General features: G+C 57.9%; 1 protein-coding gene and 1 non-coding gene across 4 annotated transcripts in view; both read left to right on the top strand.

Annotated features, from left to right (window-relative positions):
- ZNF710 (zinc finger protein 710) overlaps nt 1–22039 on the top strand; it is a 73164-nt gene extending 51125 nt beyond the window's left edge. For 2 of the 3 annotated variants that reach the window (XM_070400608.1, XM_070400607.1), the window contains 3 exons: nt 11123–12639; nt 16616–16807; nt 17326–17712. In XM_070400608.1, coding sequence (XP_070256709.1) covers nt 11149–12639; nt 16616–16807; nt 17326–17712 — 2070 coding nt within the window. In that variant the 5' untranslated portion in view covers nt 11123–11148. Of the gene's footprint in view, nt 1–11122; nt 12640–16615; nt 16808–17325; nt 17713–19562 lie in introns of those variants that run through there. The other variant, XM_070400609.1, reaches the window with a different exon arrangement.
- On the top strand, nt 3593–3721 carry LOC138998708 (small nucleolar RNA SNORA33). Its single transcript, XR_011469214.1, has one exon. It is a non-coding gene; the product is annotated as a small nucleolar RNA SNORA33 (small nucleolar RNA).
- Nucleotides 22040–23785: the final 1746 nt, after the last annotated feature.

Below are 23785 nucleotides of genomic sequence, written 5' to 3'. Positions count from 1 at the left end.
GAAAGACAGAGAGAAACATCGATGTGAGAGAAACACATTGATTGGTTGCCTCCTGCATGCGCCCGACCAGGACCCAGGTCAGGGAAGGCGCCTGCGACCAAGGTATGCGCCCTTGACCAGAATCGAACCCGGGACCCTTCAGTCCGCAGGCCGACGCTCTATCCACTGAGCCAAACCGGCCAGGGCGAGAGTGAGTTTTGAAGAATGGATGGATCTCACCATCCTGATTGGAGTGAGAGGCGCTGGGTACACAGAGCAGCTGCTGTGTTTCATTCCACCAGGCGGGTGGGGCCTGGAGGGCGGTGGTGGGTGGGTGGATGGGTGGCCCCTGGACTGTGTGAATTCCTGCTGGGGCCTCACTGAGGGGGGAGTCCGGGCCCGTCTCACCCACCATCGAGGTCCTGCCCTGGCTTCATCCTGAGGGGTCTCCAGCTGGGGGTCTTCCACCCCCCAGGGTGCCCCCTCCCAGTGAGCCCTGCCCCTGGAGGTGAGATCAATAGAGGGCCTGCTGGTGGCAGGCAGGGGGTCCATTCTGGGAGATGCCCCGAGAGAAGGAAGGCTGGGACTGAACTGCAGAAGCAGGATTGCTAAAATGGGGTTTCTTTTCCCTCCTTCCTTCCTTCCTTCCTTTTTTTTTTTTTAAGCAAAAGACAAATAAATGTCGCCCCAAGATGACAAGAGAACATTGAAGGAGATAAAAAGGGAGTAAAAGGAAGCGAGAGACCAGCAGCAAAGGACAGAGGGGGCCTGGGACCGTACACTGTGATGAGGGAAGAGATGAAAGAGGGAAAAGATGGGGACGCAGGACCGCAGGACCGAGCAGCAGAGTGGAGGATGGGGTTGCCACGGAAACGGGAGGAGGGGAGGAACGGAGGGAGAGGAAGACGGGATGGAGGAGGCTGAGCGGGAAGGGCAGCCATGAGCGGCTCCCAGGGCGGAATCAGGCCCAATGTGGGGAAACTGAGGTCGGCCGGGGATAGAGACACGGCCCACAAAGCTGGTGCCCGCCCGGACCTGGCAGGGTGGAGGGAGGTGGGCCCGGGCCCTGGGCTGACCCGGCCGGATCTGCTCCACGGCCTGCAGGGCCTGCCTCTCTCCGAGCCTCAGTTTCCACGCCTGTAACTTGGAAGAGGTGCTCCCCAGTCCAGAGGGCTGCCTGGAAGCCTAGAAATTGCGTGTGCTCGTCACAGGCCCGATCAACGCAAGCCCGACCAATGCCCCTGGGGTTCCTCCCTTCGCTGTGCTGCTCATCTGTGTCCCGTGAACTTGGGAGCCCAAGTTTTGCTGGTTTTTCCTTGTTGGAGCGAGCTGGTGATCTGTGGGCCCGGCGTAGTCAACCTGTATGGGACACAGATGTAGGCGTTTTGCTTGTAGAATTGGAGGAAAGAGGCGGAGCCTTCCTGAAACACAAGGCCCCAGGAACCAGCGTTGGTCCTGAAGCCCAGGGCAAGGCTGTCCGGAGGGTGTGGGGTGGGGAGAGCTCAGAACTCCCAGGCCGAGCCCTGGGCAGTCTGCATTCCCAAAACCGCCTAGCGGCCTCTCCCAGTCGCGGTTGCCCGATGGCTCTGGTTGACCAGTTGTCCGGGCCGGACTTGGAAGGGTCTCCCATGTAGGCTGGAGTTCACGCTCTGGAGGAGGCAGGTCTGGGGGAGGTGAGCACATTTGCAAGGATTTCCCGTCTCATTCGTTTGTTCATTCATTCATTCATGGATTTCCCGTCGCATTCATTCATTCATTCATTCATGGATTTCCTGTCTCATTAATTCATTCATACATTCATTCATTCATTCTAGGCCCCCTTTCCTTCTCTTAGGGCCCACTTTGCTCCCCTGTGACCCGTAAACAGATGTGATTGTGAATCGGTGTGATTGTATCGGGGTTCTCCAGAGAAACAGAACCAGTAGGATATGTACATACAGAGAAAGAGGGAGGTTTATTTAAGGAATTGGCTCACGCGATTGTGGGGGCTGGCGAGTCCGAAATCTGCAGGGCGGGCTGGCGACTCAGGCGGAGCTTCTGAGATGCTGGCTTGAGGCAGAATTCCTCCTTCTCCGGGAAACCTCAGCTTTTCTCTAAAGGCTCCAACTGATTGGATGAGACCTGCCCACATGAAGAAGGGACAGCCCGGCCGGTGTGGCTCAGTGGTTAACCCATGAACCAAGAGGTCCCTGGTTAGATTCCCAGTCAAGGCACATGCTGGGGTTGCCGGCTAGAATCCCCCAGTGGGGGGCATGTGGGAGGCAGCCGATCGATGATTCTCTTGCATCATTGAAGTTTCTATCTCTCTCCCTCTCCCTTCCTCTCTCTGAAATCAATAAAAGAAATTTTTTTTTTTAAAAAAAGAAGGGTAGCCCTGGCTGGTTTGGCTCAGTGGATAGAGCGTCGGCCTGCAGACTGAAGGGTCCTGGGTTCGATTCCAGTCAAGGGCACGTGCCTGGGTTGTGGGCTCGGTCCCCAGTAGGGGGCGTGCAGGAGACAGCCAATCAATGATTCTCTCTCATCATTGATGTTTCTATCTCTCTACCCCTCTCCCTTTCTCTCTGAAATCAATAAAAATATTTTTTTTTTAAAAAAGAAGGGTAATAGCTTTAGCCCGTTTGCTCAGTGGTTAGCATTGGCCCTCAGACCCCCAAGGGTCGCAGGTTTGATTCCCGATCAAGGGCACGTACCTCCGTTGCAGGCTAAATCCCTGGCCCCGGTCAGGATGCATGTGGGAGGCAACCAATTGCTGTGTCTCTCTCACATCAGTGTTTCTCTCTCTCCCCCTTCCTTCTCTGTCCCTTCCACTCTCTCTAAAAATCAATAGAAAAAATATCCTCGGATGAGGATTTAAAAAAAAAAAAAAGAAGAAGGGTAATAATCTCTAAATAGCTCACAGCAACACCGACGTTAGTGTTTTGACCCAACAGCTGTGTACCACGACGGCCCAGCCAAGTCCCACATAAAATTAACCTGCCGTTCCGTTCTGAGGCTGTGGAAGAGGCCCTCGCCCTGTCCCAGAGGCTCCATTGAATCTACTGGATGGGGATATTCACTCAGTGTAGGGAAGGGATCAACACTGGCAGAGGGATCAGCCTGTGCAAAGGCCCTGAGGCAGGAAACAGCCCTGAGAGGGGAGAGAGGGTCAGGTGGAGCTGGTTGGGGCCCTTAGCCCGACAGGACACGTGGCTGAGGGTCGGCGTCTAGGCCAGCAACCTGATTCTGGTCCTTGTTCACCAGGTCACCGTGCGGCCTTGGACCTGTCCCTTCCTGTCCTTAGGCCTCCGTGTCCTTGTCCATAGAAAGAAGTGGGTGGCACGGCGAACATCGGGCTCCCCTGTGGGTTGGTCCTGCGCTGGTGGCTCAGCAGATCTGCCCACGGAGAGAAGGGGAAGCTGAGGCAGAGAGAATCCTCAGAGAGAGATTCCCACATTTCCCCTTGCAGAAGTGAGACTGCGCGGGAGCCTGAGGTTTGCACACGCCTCCGGCTTTTGCTTCTTCTTCCTTTCTGGGGATGTGGGCAGAGTTTACCTTTAAAAAAAAAATTAAAAAAATATATATATATATTGATTTCAGAGAGGAAGGGAGGGAGAGATAAAAATATCAATGATGAAAGCCAGCCAATAAGTCTGCTTACCTGAATGTGTTCTGCAGAAATTTAGAGAAAGCTGGCAATAGTCAAGCCATGTTACGAGCCTTAAAGACATTAAAGTCATTAAGGTCCCTGAAAATGGCTATAAGAAGTAAAATAAAATAAAATAAAAATATCAGAGAGAATATGAGAAATATGAGAGAGAATCATGGGTCGGCTGCCTCTTGCACGCCCCACACTGGGGATCCAGCCCGCAACCCGGGCATGTGCCCTTGCCCGGAATCGAACCCGGGACCCTTCAGTCCACAGGCCGACGCTCTATCCACTGAGCCAAACCAACTAGGGCCGGAGTTTACCTTTTTAAGTCTACGGTGAGGCAGGCAGCCAAGGAGACAGGGGGTGGCTTTGCTACACGTTGGAGCCCACGAGTGTTTTTCACAGCCATGTCCCTCCCTGGGACTTCCTTTCCCCTCCCTGGGCCCAGCTCCCCGCCCTGCCACCTGCAGCTTCACCTTCTCTGGGAGCCTGGGGATCCTGAGGGACAAAGGACCCCCCCCCCCCCCCCCCACACACACACACACACACACACCAACAGGACAGCTGGTGACAGGTGACAGGGCAGGAAGTGAAGCTCGGCCAGATCCCAGAGGCCCCGAGCGCCAGGCCAAGGAGTGGGACCCTCTGTTGCCCTGCTGGGCCCTGACCTGCAACCCCGCCCCCCCACCACCTGCACCTCCTGCCTCCCAACCATCCTGGTGCCTCAACTGTTGACTGAGACGAATCCCCTAAGTTGGGGGCTTGGTTTGGTTCCCACTGTGTCCTCACGACCCGGGCCAGGACCAGCACCGGCGAGGCACCCAGTACCGTGTGTTGAATCAATAATTCGGTTGCAGAACGAGATCACAGCCTCTCAGCCTCCCGGGGGTTCCCAGCCCAGATAGGGGGGTCCAGGGGCAACCCCGTCCCCCCAGAAGCGGCCGGCACCGACTAGAACCTCCAAAATAGCCACCAAAGCACATCGATCAATGGCCGTACGTGGGGACATCTCCAGGCTGGGTTGGCAGGAGCCCCCAAGACTTCCGATGCCTTCAGCTGTTTTTTTTTTTTTTTAATATATATTTTATTGATTTTTTACAGAGAGGAAGGGAGAGGGATAGAGAGTTAGAAACATCAATGAGAGAGAAACATCAATCAGCTGCCTCCTGCACACCCCCAACTGGGGATTTGCCTGCAACCAAGGTACATGCCCTTGACGGGAATCGAACCTGGGAACTTTCAGTCCGCAGGCCGACGCTCTATCCACTGAGCCAAACCAGTTAGGGCTTCAGCTGGTTTTTGAGTTGGTGGTGGTGGAAGTGAATCAAAGAATAGGCAGGTCCTACCTGCCCTGGCCGGTGTGGCTCAGTGGATAGAGCGCCGGCCTGCAGACCCATGGGTCCCAGGTTTGATTCCGGTCAAGGGCACGTACCTCGGTTGCAGGCTCCTCCCCGGCCGGGGCACATGCATGGGGCAACCAATCGATGTGTTTCTCTCACATCGATGTTTCTCTCTGTCTTTCCCTCTCTCTCCCACTCTCCCTAAAAATCAATGGAAAAATATCCTCGGGTGAGGATTACCAACAACAAAAAGACTAGGCAGGTCCTGTTGGTTCTTCCTTTAAAATAGTTCCCGTCCCGCCAGCCCCTCGCCAGACCAGGCCCCGAGTGCCGTCCACCGAGCTCTGCCCACCATCTGTGTCTGCGGTCCAGGGCCACTGGCCGCCCGAGCTCCCCACCCTCCCCGGCTGTCAGAGCAGGGGTGCCTGGCGGGGTCCCAGTGAAGGGACAGGAGCTCGGGGTGAGAGGAGGTGCGGTGGCATCCTGGGGAGGGGCTCCCTGACAGGCCACAGGGCCAGGGATTCACCCGCCCTCAAGGGTCCAAGAAGCCTCTTGCACCCACTTTACAGATGAGGAAATCAAGACCCCGATGGGCTTGCCCAGGGTCACCCAGCAGGTCAGTCATTCATTCATTCGAGGAGCGGGGTGGGTGTGTGGTGTGTGTAGCAGTGGATGAAGCAGCCGGTGAGAGTTCTGGGGCCTGCCTGGGGGAGGGGAGGCTTTCTGCTGGGCCTCAGCTCTGGGACTCCGGTCCCTCCCCTGGGGCTGGCCTGGCGCTCAGGCCCAAGACGGGGTGACGCTGAACCCTGAGAAATGGGGCAGCCCTGGGCTCTGGAGTCACCACACCGCCAATTCCTCCTCTCGCCACCCTCCTTCCCCTGCCTCCCCTGCTTTTGTTTCTTGGCTTCCACAGCCCCTTTCTCTCCTTCTTTCCCTCCCTCCCTCTCTCCTTCCCTCCCTCCTTTCCGCCTCCCCTCTTATTGAGGCTGCCCCCTCCCCCTTCCCTGTCTCTTCATTCTCTCTCCCTCTCTCTCTCTTCCCTCTTCCTCTGCTGTGGCCTCCCTCCCCCACTCCCTGCACAAGTCTTTAAACTATAATCAGGCAGCTATTCCATTTCCTCTATTTCCCTGCCTTCGCCATTTCCTCTTTCTGTGCCCTGGGGCCCTGGGGACGCTGGAGGCATCCGAGCTGCATCCTGCATCCGATGGACACCCGGTGTCTCCAAGCCAAGGGCAGGCTGAGCTCCTCTCTCCCTTGGACACTGTGCCCAGCTTTGCTCTGAGCCCCAAGCACCCGTGGTGAGGAGAGGCCTCGCCCCAGAAGGGAGGTGCCATGAGGGGGCCCTGGGCGGAGGACAGACAGGCCTGCCATGGCACGCAGGGGGTGAGAGCCTGGCAGGCTCGCCTCCTGCCCTGGGCGGCCCCGTGCCAGGGCCCAAAACAGGAGGGGCGTAGCCTGGGCGAAGGAACCAGGTGCAGGGGGATTTGGGGACCGAAAGGTTGGCCCAGGAAGGGGAGGAAGAGGGACATTGGGGCCGCAGAGCCCCCAGCTTCCCACTGTCATTTCCATGTGCGACAGACAGAACACGCATGCGGAATGCAGGCAAATTAGATTCCCCCGGTCTTCTTTCTCTTGGCCTCTGTCTCAACAAACAGAGCCCTTCCAACACACACGCACACTCACACACACACACACACACACACAGCCTGCTGGCTGCACCAGTGAGCAGGGCAGCGTGGATGTGCTTGCGGGGCGGGCCCACTGGCTTCTCCCCACCTGCGGGGAGCAGGGCAGCACCTGGGGAACCTGGGGAACCTGGGGCTGAGGCTGGGCTCAGAACCCGACCTGACCTCCCAGGTTGCACAGTGATGGGGCCCACCCCATGCAGAGCCGGCTCCACCCGCAGGGACAGGGACCCCTGGAGAACATGAATAGACCCCTGGTCCCTGGGCTGTGAAATGGGGTGCACACCACCCTCACCCCCACCCATGCAGTTGTTTTATGATTAAACTAGAGGCCCGGTGCATGAAATCCGTGCACGGGTGGGGTCCCTAGGCCTGGCCGGCGATTCCTTCATTCTGCCCCGCCCCACCCCGCCTCCAGTGGTCAGCACACCTCATAGCGAGGGTCAGACTCCCGGTTGGTCGAACTCCCTAGGGGACAATTTGCATATTAGCCTTTTATTATATAGGATGACTCCCCCGGGTGAACACTCGGTAATGCAAAGCTAGCTCTTCTGCACCTGGGTCTCCTCCCCTCCCCCACCCCCCACTGACTTGGGCACGAATCCCTCAAGAGGGAGGCCTTGGTCAGGTCCCTTACACCCAGGTACAGGCGCCTGACACAGAAACACCTCTGATCCTCAGCCCCAAAGTCACCACCACCTGCCCGATACTGTAGGAAGGGGATACCTGGTTGGCAGGGAGGTGGTGGGGGGCGGTGGGGGGAGGCTTGGCTTGTGCCTGGCTGGGGTCCTGGGGTCCTCATTAGGAGTGACCCCTTTCACTCTTAGAAGGTAAAGTTCACGACTACCCTCCCTGGAGGGACCGTCCCAGACATGGGTTCCCGGGCCCACGGGCCGGTGCTGGCTGACTTTTTCGCAGGCTCGTCCGCCGATAGAGCGATGTTAACAGTTTCTCTGCTCCCATTGCCTTGAGGTGGCTGCCGGGAGAGGGGCGGTGCCAGGTGCCGGGGCCCAGGAGGCAAGGACAGGGAAGGGGACTGACATTTACTCTGATTTCCTTACTTCCCCATAAGTCAGGCGTCTCCTAGAGACGGAATAGGGACCTTGGTCCATAGAGACGGAATGGAGACCTCCATCCATTGAGGTGGAATGGACACCTCCATCTCCATGGAGACCATGGTCCATAGAGATGAGGAAACTGAGGCTTGAGGTGCACTGGGATGCCCCGGCTACAAAAGGGCAAAGTGGGGATTCGAACTCAGATCTCAGGGCCAAGTGCCCAGCATGGGATCTGCTATGGAGGGTCAGTTCCTCCCTCCCCGTCCCGCTCCCACGGGCCTTGCCGTTGGGGAAGTCTAGAGAAAATGCTGAGCTCCTTGTCTGCCCAAACCCACAGCAGCTGGGTGCTGTGTCAGACGGGTCGCTGTGGCCGGAGGCAGTGACGCGCCCCACAGAGGGGCTGTGGTGGCACAGGGGTCTCCTCTGTGGACTCGGGGAGGGCGCCCCCGCCCCTCTCCCCCTCCCCAGTCTCACCGCCTGCATCTCCAGGCACAGGGCCAGACCCAGAGCAGGGACTTAGCAAATAGTTTTTGTTGCACAAATGGACGCGTGGGTTCTCTGTTCTAGAGGTTGTCTGCAGAGTCCCCCAAACCTTTGCTGGACACGGAGCCCCAGAGTGGAGAAGTCCCTCAGCTCTGTGGTCTTCATCAGAAAAGGCTCCTTCCAGCCCTGGCCGGTGTGGCTCAATGGATAGAGTGTTGGCCTGAAAACCAAAGGGTCCCAGGTTCGATTCCGGTCAAGGGTACATACCATGGTTGCAGGCTTCTCCCTGGCCTGGGGCCCTGGTCAGGGCTTGTGCATGAGGTGACCAATCGATGTCTATCTCTCTGTCTTTCCCTCTCTCTTCCAGTCTCCCTAAAAATCAATGGAAAAATATCCTCGAGTGAGGATTTAAAACAAATAAAAAAGAAAAGGCTCCTTCCACAGGCAGACAATAAGAGTGATTGTTGCTGCTGTTGTTGTTTTTTAATGTTTTTATTGATTTCAGAGAGGAAGGGAGAGGGGGAAAGAGATAGAAACATTAATGATGAGAGAGAATCATTGATCGGCTGCCTCCTGCACGCCCCACACTGGGAATCGAGCCTGCAACCCGGGCATGTGCCCTGACCGGGAATCGAACCCTGACCTCCTGGTTCATAGCTCGACGCTCAACCACTGAGCCACACCGGCCAGGCAAGAGGGATTCTTTATATCCGCTGAGGGCTTTGCAAGGAGCTGAGCCCCTTCACCTGAGTTACAACCTAGGACTTTCATCCCCATTTTCAGATGGGGAGACTGAGGCACAGAAGTGACTTTGAAATGACATTCATTGCTCAGTCACTTGTAAGTGGCAGCTTAGACTGGAGGCTGAGCTGCCCGACTTTCCAACAGGGGTTTGAGGGTGAACCCTGAGCTCTGATCCCTCGGGCTCCCTTCCACAAGAGCCCCACTTCACGCTGAATAGTTTAGTGACCCAGTGGTTCTCAACCTTCTGGCCCTTTAAATACAGTTCCTCATGTTGAGACCCAACCATAAAATTACTTTCGTGGCTACATCATAACGGTCATGTTGCTACCGTGATGAATCGTCATGTAAATATCTGCTATGCAGGATGGTCTTAGGCGACCCCTGTGAAAGGGTCGTTCGACCGCCAAAGGGGTCGCGACCCACAGGTTGAGAACCGCTGGACTTAAGTCTTTAGTGTCCATTTCAAGGAGGCTTCGCTCCTGTCTGGGGCGGTTTATTTTTAGCGGCTTCAGGAAGGGGAGGCTCTGCTGGCCTGTGGGGGGAGGGAGACACCCAGCCGGAGCCTGTTTCCTGAGGAAGGGCCTCTGATGGGCCCGGCGCCAACCCGCCAACCGTGGCCCTGGGAGGGGAGCAGGCGAGGCGGGCACGAGCCACCGCGGTATTGTCCTTCTCCTTCCTCTGGCGAGCCTCCCATGTGCCAGGCTCTCAACGGCGGGTGAGGGGTTAATTCACGAGGATCAAGTTCAGGCCCAGGAGGAGGCCCTCCCATATCAGGGCAGGGCGAGGGCAGGGCAGGGCGGGGAAGTCCAGGAACAGGTGGAATTTGAGAGAAGCCTGGGAGGCTGATGGGAGGAGCCAGGAGCTAAGCAGGTTTGGGAGAAGGGCCCAAGGGTGGGAGGCTCCCCCCACCCGCATGCAAAGCGGGGCCACACAGAGCACCGCAGGGCTGGGGCCCATGGGAAGGGTACCCATGCACCTGGGGTTTGGTGGGCACATTGACTTTTTTCTTTTTTTACTATATTTTTATTGATTTCAGAGGGGAAGGGAGAGGGAGAGAGAGAGAGAAACATCAATGATGAGAGAGAATCATGGATCAGCTGCCTCCTGCACGCCCCCTACTGGGGGTTGAGCTCGCAACCCAGGCATGTGCCCTGACTGGGAATTGAACCTGGGACCCTTGAGTCCGCAGGCGGACGCTCTATCCACTGAGCCAAACAGGCTAGGGCCACGTTGACTTTTGAAAGAGCCTGTGAGATGGGTGAGTGTGGCTGTGACTTGGGGGCGGGTGCCTTCATCCCAGAGGGATGCTTTACATCTGCTGAGGGCTTTGCAAGGAGCTGAGCGCCTGCGCCTGAGTTACAACCCTTCCCGGGCTTGTACCTCAGCCTCTGCTGGGTGCTTCTTGCAACTCGGATCTTACGCGGAATTTCCAGTGCACAGATCAGCAAAAAGCCGTCATTTTCATCGGTACACATGTGGATATTTAAACGTGTAACGTTTCGCTACTCCTGGGATGGACACGTCATTGAGCATGAGGGGTGATGGGTGGGAGCCCCGTCTGCGGCCGGCCCTGGCACCTCATTTATTTTTGTGCGTTGCCTTGTTTTTGCCCAATCTCTAGTCCCCGCAAAACCCAAACACGTCATTCATATGGACAAGCCGCTGCGAACGGTGACAGTGGTGTAGCACCTCACTGAAGTCCCAAGGTCCGTGCGGAATGCATCGCCTTGGCAACAGGGCCGCTGGGGCCGCGGAGTGTCGACGTGGGGTGTCCCACTGTGTGTACAATTGAGTCGATGGTTGTTTTTTTTTCTAAAGTCGGCTTTTAAAAACAGAAGCATCTTTCATTTCTGCGAGACTGGAGTGTGCTTTCTGCAGGGCTCCCGAGCAGGGCACGCCAGGCATAGTTTGGAAATCGCTGCGGAAACCCAGCCTCCCCATTTTACAGATGGGAAGACTGAGGCCAGCGAGGGGGCGGGGCTTGCCCAGAATCCCATGGGGAGGCGGAGATGGGCAGAGACACGGAGGGTGTCACTGCTCCCGGTGATTACGCGTCCTGTTCCCAAAAGCAGGAGTAGGAAGAGGTCAGAGACCGACACACCCCAAGGTGGCCCATCCCTTGGTGGCGGTGTGTCTGTCTGTCTGTCTGTCCTCTGAGCCGCCGTGAGCCCGCAGCACTAACGCCCCCTTCTCCCCTCCCCACAGCGATGTCCTCCTAGCCCCGCCCAGGGATGGAGGGCTTCATGGACTCAGGGACCCAGACGGACGCGGTGGTGGTGCTGTCCCTGGCCCAGGCTGCCGTGCTGGGCCTGGTCTCGGAAAATGAGCTCTTCGGAGCCACCATCAGCGCCGAGGCCTTCTACCCGGACCTGGGCCCCGAGCTGTCCGCGGCTTCCCTGGGGGAGCCGGGGCCCCCGGACCCCGACGTCTACCAGCTCGCCTGCAACGGGCGCGCCCTGGAGGAGCCGGCGGAGGAGGAGGTGCTGGAGGTGGAGGCGGCCTTTGAGAAGCACACGCGGCGGAAGACGCGGCCGCCGGTGCGCCTGGTGCCCAAGGTCAAGTTTGAGAAGATAGAGGAGGAGGAGGAGCAGGAGGTCTACGAGGTGTCGGTGCCCGGCGATGACAAGGAGGCGGGCCCCGCCGAGGTCCCCGCCGAGGTGGCCGGCAGCGGCGGCAGCAGCGGCGGCGGCGGCGGCGAGTCCCTGGTGCAGAGCAGCGCCGTCAAGATGATCGACCTCAGCGCCTTCAGCCGCAAGCCCCGGCCGCTGCGGCCCCTGCCCCGAGCCCCGCGGCCAGAGCTGGACCTGGCCCCCTACGACCCCCACTTCCCCGATCCCGCCCGGGAGGTCTTCCCGGAGCCCAGCCTGGCGCTGCCGGGGCCCGAGGCCTTGCCCGCCGAGTGCGGCTTCGAGCCGCCGCCGCCGCCGCTCCTGGCCCCGCTGAGCGACCCCGAGGCGCCCGCCGTGGGGTCCCCGGAGCCCCTGAAGCCGGAGGGCTTCGCGTGGCAGGAGGCGGGCGAGCTGGACCAGGCGGACGCGGCCGGCTCCACGGCCGAGCGGCACAAGAAGGCGCAGCTGGACCGGCTGGACATCAACGTGCAGATCGACGACTCGTACCTGGTGGAGGCGGGCGACCGGCAGAAGCGCTGGCAGTGCCGCATGTGCGAGAAGTCCTACACGTCCAAGTACAACCTGGTGACGCACATCCTGGGCCACAACGGCATCAAGCCGCACTCCTGCCCGCACTGCAGCAAGCTCTTCAAGCAGCCCAGCCACCTGCAGACGCACCTGCTCACGCACCAGGGCACGCGGCCCCACAAGTGCCAGGTGTGCCACAAGGCCTTCACGCAGACCAGCCACCTCAAGCGCCACATGCTGCTGCACTCGGAGGTCAAGCCCTACAGCTGCCACTTCTGCGGCCGCGGCTTCGCCTACCCCAGCGAGCTCAAGGCCCACGAGGTCAAACACGAGAGCGGCCGCTGCCACGTGTGCGTCGAGTGCGGCCTGGACTTCTCCACGCTGACGCAGCTCAAGCGCCACCTGGCCTCCCACCAGGGCCCCACCCTCTACCAGTGCCTCGAGTGCGACAAGTCCTTCCACTACCGCAGCCAGCTGCAGAACCACATGCTCAAGCACCAGAACGTGCGGCCCTTCGTGTGCACCGAGTGCGGCATGGAGTTTAGCCAGGTCCACCACCTCAAGCAGCACTCGCTCACCCACAAGGTACGCCGCGCCCCCCCGCGTCTCCCTCCGCCAACCCCCCCTGGCTCCGCCCTCTCCTGGCCCTCACCCAGGGCTTCCCTGAGGCCGTCATAGAGTTGGTTCATAGATCAACAGTTCTTATTTATTTTTAATATATATTTCTATTCATTTCAGAGAGGAAGGGGGAGGGAGGGAGAGAGAAACATCAATGATGAGAGAGAATCATGGATCGGCTGCCTCCTGCACGCCCCCCACTGGGGATCGAGCCCGCAACCCGGGCATGTGCCCTTGACCGGAATGGAACCCCAAGACCCTTCAGTCCATAGGCCTTCGCTCTGTCCACTGACCCACGCCAGCTGGAACCTTAGTTTTATAGTTACATATTCAGGAAAATACTAGTATACATAATTTAAATTGGTTGCCTTTAAAAAAAATCCTCACCCAAGAATATAGTTTGGGGCTGTTTTTCATTGATTCAAGAGAGAGAGGAAGGGAGAGAGAAACATCTGTTGGTTGCCTCCCGCATGTGCCCCAAAGGCGGGATTGAACCCGCAGCCTGCCTCTGAGCCCTGACCAGGAATCCAACACGAGACCCTTCGGTGCATGGGATGACACTCTAACCATTGAACCACATCAGCCAGGGCAGAATTTAATTGTCTTTTAAATAGTAAAACCTGACGTATGTTTGAGAAAATTTTATTTATTTTTATTGATTTCATAGAGAGAGGAAGGGAGAGGGAGAGATAGAAACATCAATGATGAGAATCATGGATCGGCTGCCTCCTGCACGCCCCCCCACTGGGGATCGAGCCCACAACCTGGGCAGGTGCCCTTGACGGGGAATCGAACCCGGGACCCTTCAGTCCGCAGGCCAATGCTCCATCCACTGAGCCACACCATCTAGGGCCGGCCTGTGGTCTCCACCCCAAATCAGCCAACTGCATACATTGAAGCTGCTGTGCATAGAGCTTCCTCTCCTCATAATGGTGGCCTTGGAGTTCGCACAGCGGACATGGCAGTGAGGGGGGAGCAACAGCCTGCCAGGCCAGGAGCCCAGTTCCCTCTTCCCATGCCCTCCGCTCCCCCCCTACCCCCCCCCCCCCCGCCCCCAGCTCTGGGAAGCTTTTCCGAGAGCAAAAATGACTTATAGGTTTCAATGCAGGTGCCCCCGCCGTCAGCTGGTGTAGCTGCCAAGAGCATAATGTTAAGGATTCTGCAGCTGAATCGGGGTTCAGCCGTAAACGGGGAATGTGCCCCCAAGTAAAAACCAGATGACTGGTTATGAGTGTCTGCGGGGGGGTGGGAGTGAAGAGGGGTAAGTTCATGGGCGAGAGAGTTGCCATCTTTCTCTTCTCCTAAAAGTCCCACCTGCCTGCAGAGTGTTAAGAGAGAAATAATACAGCGCAGAAAAGCTGAGAGCAAAAATCAAAGGTGAATCCGATTGGAGACGTGCCTCTCATCGGCCTCGATGTGTACAGCACTTGCAGACCGAGTTCCCAAAGGTCAGGGCCCCCTGGTGGTCATACACATCTTCTGAGTCTCCGGCGAGCCTGTCAGACGTGAGACACGGCCCTGCCCGCTAAGAGAAATACACAGGAACCGTGACATTATGGTAGGAAACTTTGTGCGGAGCAGCGGTTGGGACCGCAGCTGTGACCACACAAACGTGTCCGTCCCACTGGGGTTCTAGCCAAGAGACTGGCCCCCGAGTTTTGTCCTAACATTTTCCCTAGACCAGTGGTTCTCAACCTTCTGGCCCTTTAAATACAGTTCCTCATGTTGGGACCCCCCAACCATAAAATTATTTTCGTGGCTGCTTCGTCACTGTCATGTTGCTGCTGTGATGAATCGACATGTAAATATCCGATAGGCAGGATGGTCTTAGGCGACCCCTGTGAAAGGGTCATTCGGCCGCCAAAGGGGTCGCGACCCACAGGTTGAGAACCGCTGCCCTAGACAACGAAGTGGACCCCCTCTTCTGCTCTGGGGCCACCTCCAGACCCTGGCAAAGCAAGGTGACAACCCAAACCAGAGCGTTTCCCTGGAGTCTTTGTCTCTGGCGCTGACTGTCCCAAACCCCATCAGGGATCGGCGTTGCTTTGGGAACCTGTTGAGGCCAAAACTCCCACTGAATGGGAATCTCCAGGAAGCGGCCTGAGCGGCTGTTCATTCAGCAAGAATTATATGTTGGAACACTCTCTCTCGGGGTCAGTGAGAGTTTGAAGGGTCTAAGTCAGGGGTGGGCAAACTTTTTGACTCGAGGGCCACAATGGGTTCTTACACTGGACCGGAGGGAGGGCCGGAACAAAAGCACGGATGGAGTGTTTGTGTGAACTAATATAAATTCAAAGTAAACATCATTACATAAAAGGGTACGGTCTTTTTTTTTTTTTTAGTTTTATTCATTTCAAACGGGCCGGATCCGGCCCGTGGGCCGTAGTTTGCCCACGGCTGGTCTAAATTCTACACAGACCCCGAGTGTCGCTTTTCCTGAGGCGGCCGTGCCTTTCATCATATTCTCAAAGGGGTCTGTGAAATGGTCTGAAAAGACCACTCGGAGGGATGCCCTTAGACCAGTGGTCGGCAAACCGCGGCTCGAGAGCCACCTGCGGCTCTTCGGCCCCTTGAGTGTGGCTCTTGCACAGAATACCGTGTGCGGGCGCGCACGTACAGTGCGAAGTTGACTTAAAACTTTAAGTAAAGTTTATTAAGTTAATTTTAGGGAATGTTGTGGAGTGAAAGAAGATGTAGTGTCGAGGATGGAGAAAGGTATGTGGAGACGGTTTGGACATACAGAGAGGATGAACGAAAGGAGACAGACGAAACAAGTATACAAGACGCGTGTGGATGGGAGAGTTGGAAGGGGTCGACCTCAGCGAACGTACCTCCATCAGATTGAGGACGTTTTTAGCAAAGGCCAGCTTAGGAGTTACCCTAATTAAGTTAATAACAATGTACCTACCTGTATAGTTTAAGTTTAAAAAATTTGGCTCTCAAAAGAGATTTCCGTCGTTGTACTGTTGATATTTGGCTCTGTTGACTAACGAGTCTGCCGACCACTGACTTAGGAAAAAAACCCATGTACACATCCTGGATCTGAGGAAAGAGACCACGGCCACCAGGCTACGGCTGTGTCTTGGCCAAAGCCTCGGATGCCTGGTGTGATGCTGGTTTGTAGGAGGTGCCTGGTAAATGGCTGCTGAATGAATCAACAAATCCATGAATGGACTAAAGCATTTGCCTGGAGAGCAGGAGACAGCAGGTGTGTAGGTAGGAACAATAAGGCCCACCAGCCCTAGCTGGTTTGGCTCAGTGGATAGAGCGTCAGCCAGTGGACTGAAGGATCCCGGTCAAGGGCACATGCCTCGGTTGCAGGCTCGATCCCCAGCCCTGATCGGGGCGCATACAGGAGGCAACCAATCGATGTATCTCTCTCACATCGATGTTCCTCTCTGTCTCTCCCCCTGCACTGCACTTTCTCTAAAAATCAATTGAAAAATGCCCTAGGGGCTGGCCAGCCGGCATGGCTCAGTGGTTGAGCGTCGACCTATGGACCAGGAGGTCACGGTTCAATGCCTGGTCAGGGCACATGCCCAGGTTTCGGGCTCGATTCTCAGTGTGGGGCGTGCAGGAGGCAGCCGATCAATGATTCTCTCTCATCATTGATGTTTCTCTCTCTCCCTCCCTCTCCCTTCCTCTCGGAAATCAATAAAAATATATTCTGAAATCAATAAAAAATATGTTTTTTAAAAAAATCCTCAGGTGAGGACTAATAAAAAATAAATAAGGCCCAGCCAGTCTCTGCCTAGTTAACACTGGAAGGCTTCCTGGAGGCAGTGGCCCTGCCCGGCATTCTAAACAAGGGGCTCCTGTTTAGAACACCCCCCAGGAAGTCATTCCCTAGAAGCTGTACAGACGCTCTGACCCTCTCGGGTCCACTCAGAGGCTGTGCCCATCGTGTGGCCCTGACCATTGCCCCCTCCCCGCCCCCTCACAGGGTGTGAAGGAGTTCAAGTGCGAGGTGTGTGGCCGGGAGTTCACGCTGCAGGCGAACATGAAGCGGCACATGCTGATCCACACCAGCGTCCGGCCCTACCAGTGCCACATCTGCTTCAAGACCTTCGTGCAGAAGCAGACCCTCAAGACCCACATGATTGTACACTCGCCGGTGAAGCCATTCAAATGCAAGGTACCCGGCCCGTAGGCCCCAAGGCGGGCCTGTCCCCTGGGCGGCCTGGAGTTGGCAGGACTGTGGCAGCGGAAGCCCACCCAGCGGTGGCCTGGCCAGGGCGGGCACGTCTGTATGCAATGCATACAGTCGGCGCTGGATGGGCGAAACTGTCCGGGCTTTGGGGAGATGGGAGTGGGTGGTGCGGTTCGGATCTTACAAGCTGCTGAAGCTGTGTGTCCTGAGAGTTGGCGGGGGGGGGGGGGGGCGGGGGCAGTGTGAAGGTCAAGGTGCAGCCACTGGGAGAGAGCCCAGGCCGGGGTCTTGGTGCAGTAGGAGATTCGAACTCTGGGTTTCGAACCAGGAACAGTGACCGGTGAGGAGGCTTAGCTCTCTGCCTCTCAGGGGTGCCGTAGGAAAGAATGAAACGGGCGCTGGCCGTAGCGGGTGGGACCGCAGCCCGGCCACGGAGGTGGGCGGGGGCTGGGTTCTGGAGGGCGGACCCCCTGTGGGCTGACGGCGCCCGTGGTGTGTTCCAGGTGTGCGGGAAGTCCTTCAACCGCATGTACAACCTGCTGGGCCACATGCACCTGCACGCGGGCAGCAAGCCCTTCAAGTGCCCCTACTGCTCCAGCAAGTTCAACCTCAAGGGCAACTTGAGCCGGCACATGAAGGTCAAGCACGGGGTCATGGACATCGGCCTGGACAGCCAAGGTGGGTGGGCCACGCGCAGCGGACGGACCAGGAGCGGGACTCTCACGGCGCACGCTGGAGCCTCCTGTCCCGTTAGGGGAGGCGGGAGGCTGGCCAGGCCTGAGACCTCGCTGGGGTGGGCTCAGGTCTGGAGAGGGGGCCCCCTGGAGGGCCACGGTGGTGACGACGGGATGTTCATGTATTCTTCAAAGGATTTAAGCGGGCTCACGTAAACCGTATAATAAAAAGAATACCGTTTATTGAGTGCGAACTGTGTGCCAAGCCTTTATTCACTCACGTGACCCTGAAGGTGAGATTGGCTCTGTGGTTATCGCCGCCGTGTTACTGATGCGGATGCTCAAGGACAGAGATGTTAGGTAACTCGTGTCAAATCGCAACACGCGGGAACGATACCGTATCTCATTACTGAGAGATGACGTAAAATGAAGGGGCGGGAAGGAAATTATCAAATGGGAAAATGGCATCTGGAGAGATAAGGGGAAGCCAGGTGAGGTCCCAACGCCACGTGCACCGTGGGAAGTCTGGTGGGCAGGGAGAAGGGGGCGCTGAGCTTCCCGGCAGCCAAGGCAAAAAGTGCAATTGTCCTCACAGGCCTAGGATGGCTGCTGGTGGGAGAGGAAGAGCCTGCTCCCCCTTTGCTCTGTGAAGCCAACAAGAACATTCTGAGGACTCACAGGGCAGCCTTTCCTCATCCTAAGAGTTCACAGGCCAGCGGGGGTTCCGTGCTTTGTCCTGGGCCACTCATTGGGCAAGGGGTGGGCGGGGTTTGCCCTTAGACCTGAAGTTCTCAACAGAGCGGGGAGTTACCCCCAAGGAATGTTTGGCCCGTGTTTGGTTGTCACTACTGGCATGGAGCTGACGGGGGCCAGGGATGCCGCTAAACATCCTACAATGCACAGGACGGGCCCCCCAACAACCAGTGATGGCCCCAAATGTTAGTCGGGCTGGGGTTGACAGCCCTGCCTTAGACTTATCAGGGTACCCCAGTCTGGGATCCATTTCTCCTTCAAACACTTCCATGTCCGAGGTGGGCAGGGGCAGAATGCACACTAAGGCTTAGCCCCAGCCCTGGTGCCCACCCTCCCAGGGTCCCCAGATCATCCCCCGGGCTCCGCCCCTCCCCCCCACACCCACCCCTGCCCCATGACTCACTGGAAGACAGCCCAGGCCTCCTGTGTGTTTTCTGTCTGGCTCTTGTTCCGACAGTAAGAGCATTCGAATAAGATTTCAGTTGGATAAAATTACAGGCCTCTTAGAGTTTTTGCCTCCTCCTCCGTGTTAGCCTTTCCTGGGGGTGTGTTTGTCCTTGGAGAGCAAGGCCCGGGGAGACCACTGGGTAGAGCTGGCTTCAGGCGCAAATGCTGGCCCTGGCCGGGCAGCTCAGTGGGTTAGAGCCTCATCCCGACCCCAGGGTTGCGGGTTCGATCCCCAGTCAGGGCACATGTAAGAAGTAACCCATGAATAAGGGGAACAGCACATCGATGTTGCTTTCCCGCTCAAATCAATAAGATAAAATAAGAAGCATCCGTGCTACAGGAGGTCAGAGGATGAAGCTGGCAGCACCTGCTGGGTCCCCCTGACAAGCTGACGAACCTCTCTGGCCTGCCCTTTGGCCTCCTAACTGGGGTCGCTGTGAGCACTCACGAGCTGATGTGTGTGCAGTGCCCGGCATGCAGAAGGCGCTTAATGATTGCTGATGCCGAGAAGGGACACAGTGCAGCAAAGGGGGCCGATGAGAAACATTGCAGAAGGGAAATACGTTTAGTGGCTTAGGAGAGACAGTAGAGGCAGGACTAAGAGGCCAAGGCCAGGCCTGCACCCCTCCACCACCACCCCCCCCCCCAACACACACACACACAGAAGGCTCAGGTCTGATGACCCATCAGAGTAGCCACAAGCGCCTGGGGCCTCCCCGAGGGGCAAGGCTGAGGCAGCCTCGAATCCTGTGGAAACAGTGACTGTAAAGTTCTTTCCTTAGAAAGGCCAGGCGCCTCCTGTGTGGGGGCCGCGGGCTCCTCCCGGGAGAGGTGGCGGTGGGGCTAACTGTGCCCCTGTCTTGCAGACCCCATGATGGAGCTGACGGGCACGGACCCCTCGGAGCTGGACGGCCAGCAGGAGATGGAGGACTTTGAGGAGAATGCCTACGCGTACGCGGGCGTGGACGGCAGCGCCGAGGCCAGCGTCCTCACCGAGCAGGCCATGAAGGAGATGGCCTACTACAACGTGCTATAGCAAAGCTGGGCCGCCCGGCACCGGGGGAGGGGGGCCTGGGCGTGGGGGTGAGACCCGCGGGCTGCGCTCCTGCAGCGGAGAATCGAGCTACTGCCCCACTGCCCGGAGCCCTCCCCAGACACGGAGTCCTTTGCACCACCAGGGACTTGTAGACCAAATGGACTGTACCACTGGCCTCGGCCGTGAACCTGGGCCTGCTGCCGTGGGAGGGTCGGGGAAAGGGACGGCACAGGGCACAGGTTCTCAGGGGTCCCCAAGCCCAGCCGCGCTGGGGCAGCCAGGGTGCGCAGGGCCGAGCTGATGGCCCCGCTGGGGTCCTGACACTGGAATAGGGATCGCTTGAGCCAGGCCTGGTTCCCCCCTGCCTGCCTCCAGGGATGTGGGGGCTCCCAGCTGGCCAGCACTGCCCGCCCGGACCCACGAGCCCCCGGGGTTGGGAACAGCCCAGGCCCAGAGCCGTCTTCCCCACCCTGCCCGCCGACAGCCAGGCAGGCCGCCGCCTTCTACCTCCCGGTGCCTCCCCAGCGCCCCCTGGAGCCAGGTGCGCATGCGGCCCCAACCTGGCCGGCCGGCGGGATAGCAGGGTGCAGCCCACCCCCAGCGAACGCCTTCTCCAGCCAACTCCCAGCAGGCCCCCCTCTGACCGCCCTAAGGTGGGTTTAGGCAGACGTCACCCGGTTCTGTCTTAGCTGGGGCACCACACACAGAGTGTCCCAGCTCAGGGTCCCCAATGCAAGCTGAGCCGGGCCACGCCGTGGTCCGGCCACACAAGGACAGGCCAGGGACAGGCCAGGCCGAGGCCCCTTGAGCGAGGCTGCCCGGGGTGGGGCCGGAGCATTGGTCTTATTTAAGGTGGAACAAGTATCCACGCTGAGGGCGGGACAGCCGAGTCTGCGGGCTCCCAGGAACAGCAACATTTAAAAAGGAAAATGAAGACCATAGAGGAAAAAAAGATTTTTTTGGGGGGGGGGGGTCTTTGGAAGGTAATTTATCTCATGCTTTTCCTTTTCAACTCTGTGTCGCCTATAACCTTTTCTGATGGAGACCGTTTTCTTCTTCCCCAGTGGAAGCTTTCTTGTGTGCCCCCAGCCTGGGGCGGGGGGCGGGGGGGGGGGCTGTGCTCCGGCCCTGGGGGCCCAGCTGCCGGCAGGGAGGCTCAGGAGGCGGGTGGGAGGCAGGAGGAGGCACGGGGCAGGCCCTCTACCCCCACCCGGCCCCTCGCCAGTGACTCACTCTGCATCACCCACCAGAGACCAGAGCCCGGTCAGCAGCTGGCTCCCTCCCCAGGCTGTCCCCAGCCAGCTCCTGCCCCTGGAACTGGAGGCTGCAGGCCCCGGGGCAGGGAAATAGCACATTCAGGAACCAGGGCACCCAGACCCCGCCCACAGCCTCAGGAGGCCTCCTTGGGGAGGGGCGGGCAGGGCTGCCCCCGAAGGCACAGAAGGAGGTGAAGCCGCCAACTTCAGCCCAGGAACCAGGTGGGGGGAACAGCTGGGGGTGAGGGACCCCTCTGGCCCCCGTCGAAGGCTGTCCCTTAGTGGAGGGCCCAGCCCGGCCTCAGGGTGGCTGCGATCAGGACTGAGGGGAGCACAGGGCGGCCTCGGGGGTCAGGCAGCCAGGGGCCCCTCCTTCTCTGCTGCAGCTCACACTAAGCAACAGATGAGAAGTTGGGGGCCACGGGGACCTCTCCCCAAGTGTGGCTCTCCGGCCCCCCGGCCCCCGGTGCCCGCCGAGATGACCCCATCACTGTAGAAGACATTTTCTCCTGCTGAGACGCATCACCCCTGCAAACTACCTCTTCCCACATCGTCTCTCTCCCCTGGTACCAAAAAGAACCCTGTACCTCCTCCTCCTCCTCCTCCTCCTCCTCCTCCTCCCTCCGCCAGCGCAGTGGCCTTGGTCTCGGAAAACCCAAGGGAGAAGGTGCGGGCCCCGGGTGGGGCTCTCCTTCCCACCGGCCGCCTGCGAGTTTGATACTTGAACGCCCTGGCCCTGTGCCTTGGACCTGGGCGAAGCTAAGAGAGGGGACAGCACAACTCACGATTTGAGTTGGGGGGGGGAGGGGGGGTGGTCTTGGCAAGGCTCCTGTCCTCACCCCTCGCCCCCAACCTTTGCAAACGAGGTGTGAGGCCTCTCGGGTAACTTGGAAACTCCTGGATGAATTCCATTCTAACTTATTTTGACGTGTATACAAACCAACTGTTTAGAAATCCCACTTGTGCAAAGCCCTACTGTGTTTTTATGTTCCTGTTGGAAAGAGAAGTTTACTTAGCAATAATTATAAATAAATGAATATTCTTTAGTGAGGCGACTGCGGGTGCTTCTTCCCGTGGTTCTCGGGGACCTGGTCTTCCCCACTCCCCCCGGGAGGAACTCCTCACAAAGCTGTGCAGCCCCCCCAGCTGGTGTGACTCCGTGGTTGAGTGTCAACATATGAACCAGAAGGTCAGGGTTCAATTCCGGTCAGGGCACATGCCGGGGTTGTGGGCTCCATCCCCAGTCCGGGTGTGCAGGAGGCAGCTGAGCAATGATTCTCTCATTGATGTTTCTATCTCTCCCTTTCCTTTCCTCCCTGAAATCAGTAAATATATATTTTTTTAAAAAAGAAAAGCTTTGCCGTGACTGGTTTGGCTCAGTGGATAGAGCGTCGGCCTGTGGACTGAAGGGTCCCGGGTTCGATTCCGGTCAAGGGCATGTACCTTGGTTGCGGGCATATCCCCAGTAGGCGGTGTGCAGGAGGCAGCTGATCGATGTTTCTCTCTCATCGATGTTTCTGACTCTCAATCTCTCTCCCTTCCTCTCTGTAAAAAAAAATCAATAAATATATTTAAAAAGAAAAGCTTTGCAGCCCTATCCAGCAGGGCATCGCTCTCTGGGGACCGGAGGAGACCCACACCATCCTTCGCACCCACCAGAGTGAACCCCCGGCAGAGCCAGGCGCCCCCAGGGAGCTGCTCCGAGCCCAAGCGAGGGGGCGCGGACCAAGGCCCCAGAATTCCAACCACTGGCAGAGAAAAACGCTTCCCCTCCTTGCCCACCCGCAGGGCCCGGGACAGAAGCCAGCTCACCATGCCGAGCTGGGTTTCCGAGGCTGTGCATTCTGGGGAGCCGCCAGCCCTTTGCTACTGATGGGCATGAGGGGCCGGAAACCCCGAGCTTCCCCCGAGGAGCTGGGCCCAGCAGGGCGAGCACGCCGGCCTTCCTTCCCACGGCCCTGGGAGCCCAGGGCGGTGACCCAAGAAGGGTGGCCCTTGGGACAGAAGGGGGCGCCAGTGTATGTGTGTGCACGTGTGCGTGTGCATATGCGTGTGCGTGTGCATGTGTGTGTGCGTGTGTGTGTGTGTGTGGCTACAGCCCATCTCAAAGCTACCGAGGTTCCCGACTGTTGGGTTTCGGGAGCTCTAAGAGTCCCCCAACGTGTGGGAAATGGACTTGGGGTTGCCAACTATTTGTCCATCAAGTGAATATGGGACATTTTAACACGAAAAGTGTCCTACAAGGACAGCCCTGTAAATGGGATCTATTTCACTTTATAGAAGCGTGCTCACCTTACTCTTCTAGTTTTGCTAAAGGAGGGAGGAGGTGACCCGGCCGGCGTGGCTCAGTGTTTAAGCATCGACCCATGAACCAGGAGGTCACGGCTCAATTCCAGGTCAGGGCACATGCCGGGATTGCGGGCTCGATCCCCAGTAGGGGGCGTGCAGGAGGCAGGTGGTCAATGATTCTCTCTCATCATAGATGCCTCTCTCTCTCTCTCTCTCTCTTTTTCTGAAATCAATAAAAATATACATGCAAAACAAAAAAAAAAAAAAGAAAAAGAATGGAGGAGATGAACTCAAGTCCGGGGCTCAGCATCCCAGACCCCACGGGGGCCATTCATACCCCCAGCCCCCAGCCCCCCAGCAGCTGTGAGTGGAGAACCAGAGGCGGCTGCCAAGGGGGGGGGGGGGGGGGGAGCCTGTTTTCAGTACCAAGAAAAGGGCAAGGGCTCTGGAGATGTTTAGAAGGTGAGAACTGGAGAGAAAAAAAAATACAACCTATATCTATGGAGAA

The sequence above is a fragment of the Myotis yumanensis genome, unplaced genomic scaffold (genome assembly GCF_028538775.1).
Source record: "Myotis yumanensis isolate MYYU_CA2020_CCGP unplaced genomic scaffold, mMyoYum1.0.hap1 SCAF_20, whole genome shotgun sequence".
Classification (NCBI taxonomy): Eukaryota; Metazoa; Chordata; class Mammalia; order Chiroptera; family Vespertilionidae; genus Myotis; species Myotis yumanensis.
The sequence above is the reverse complement of the archived record's forward strand: the minus strand, read 5'-3'. Positions and strand labels throughout refer to the sequence as shown.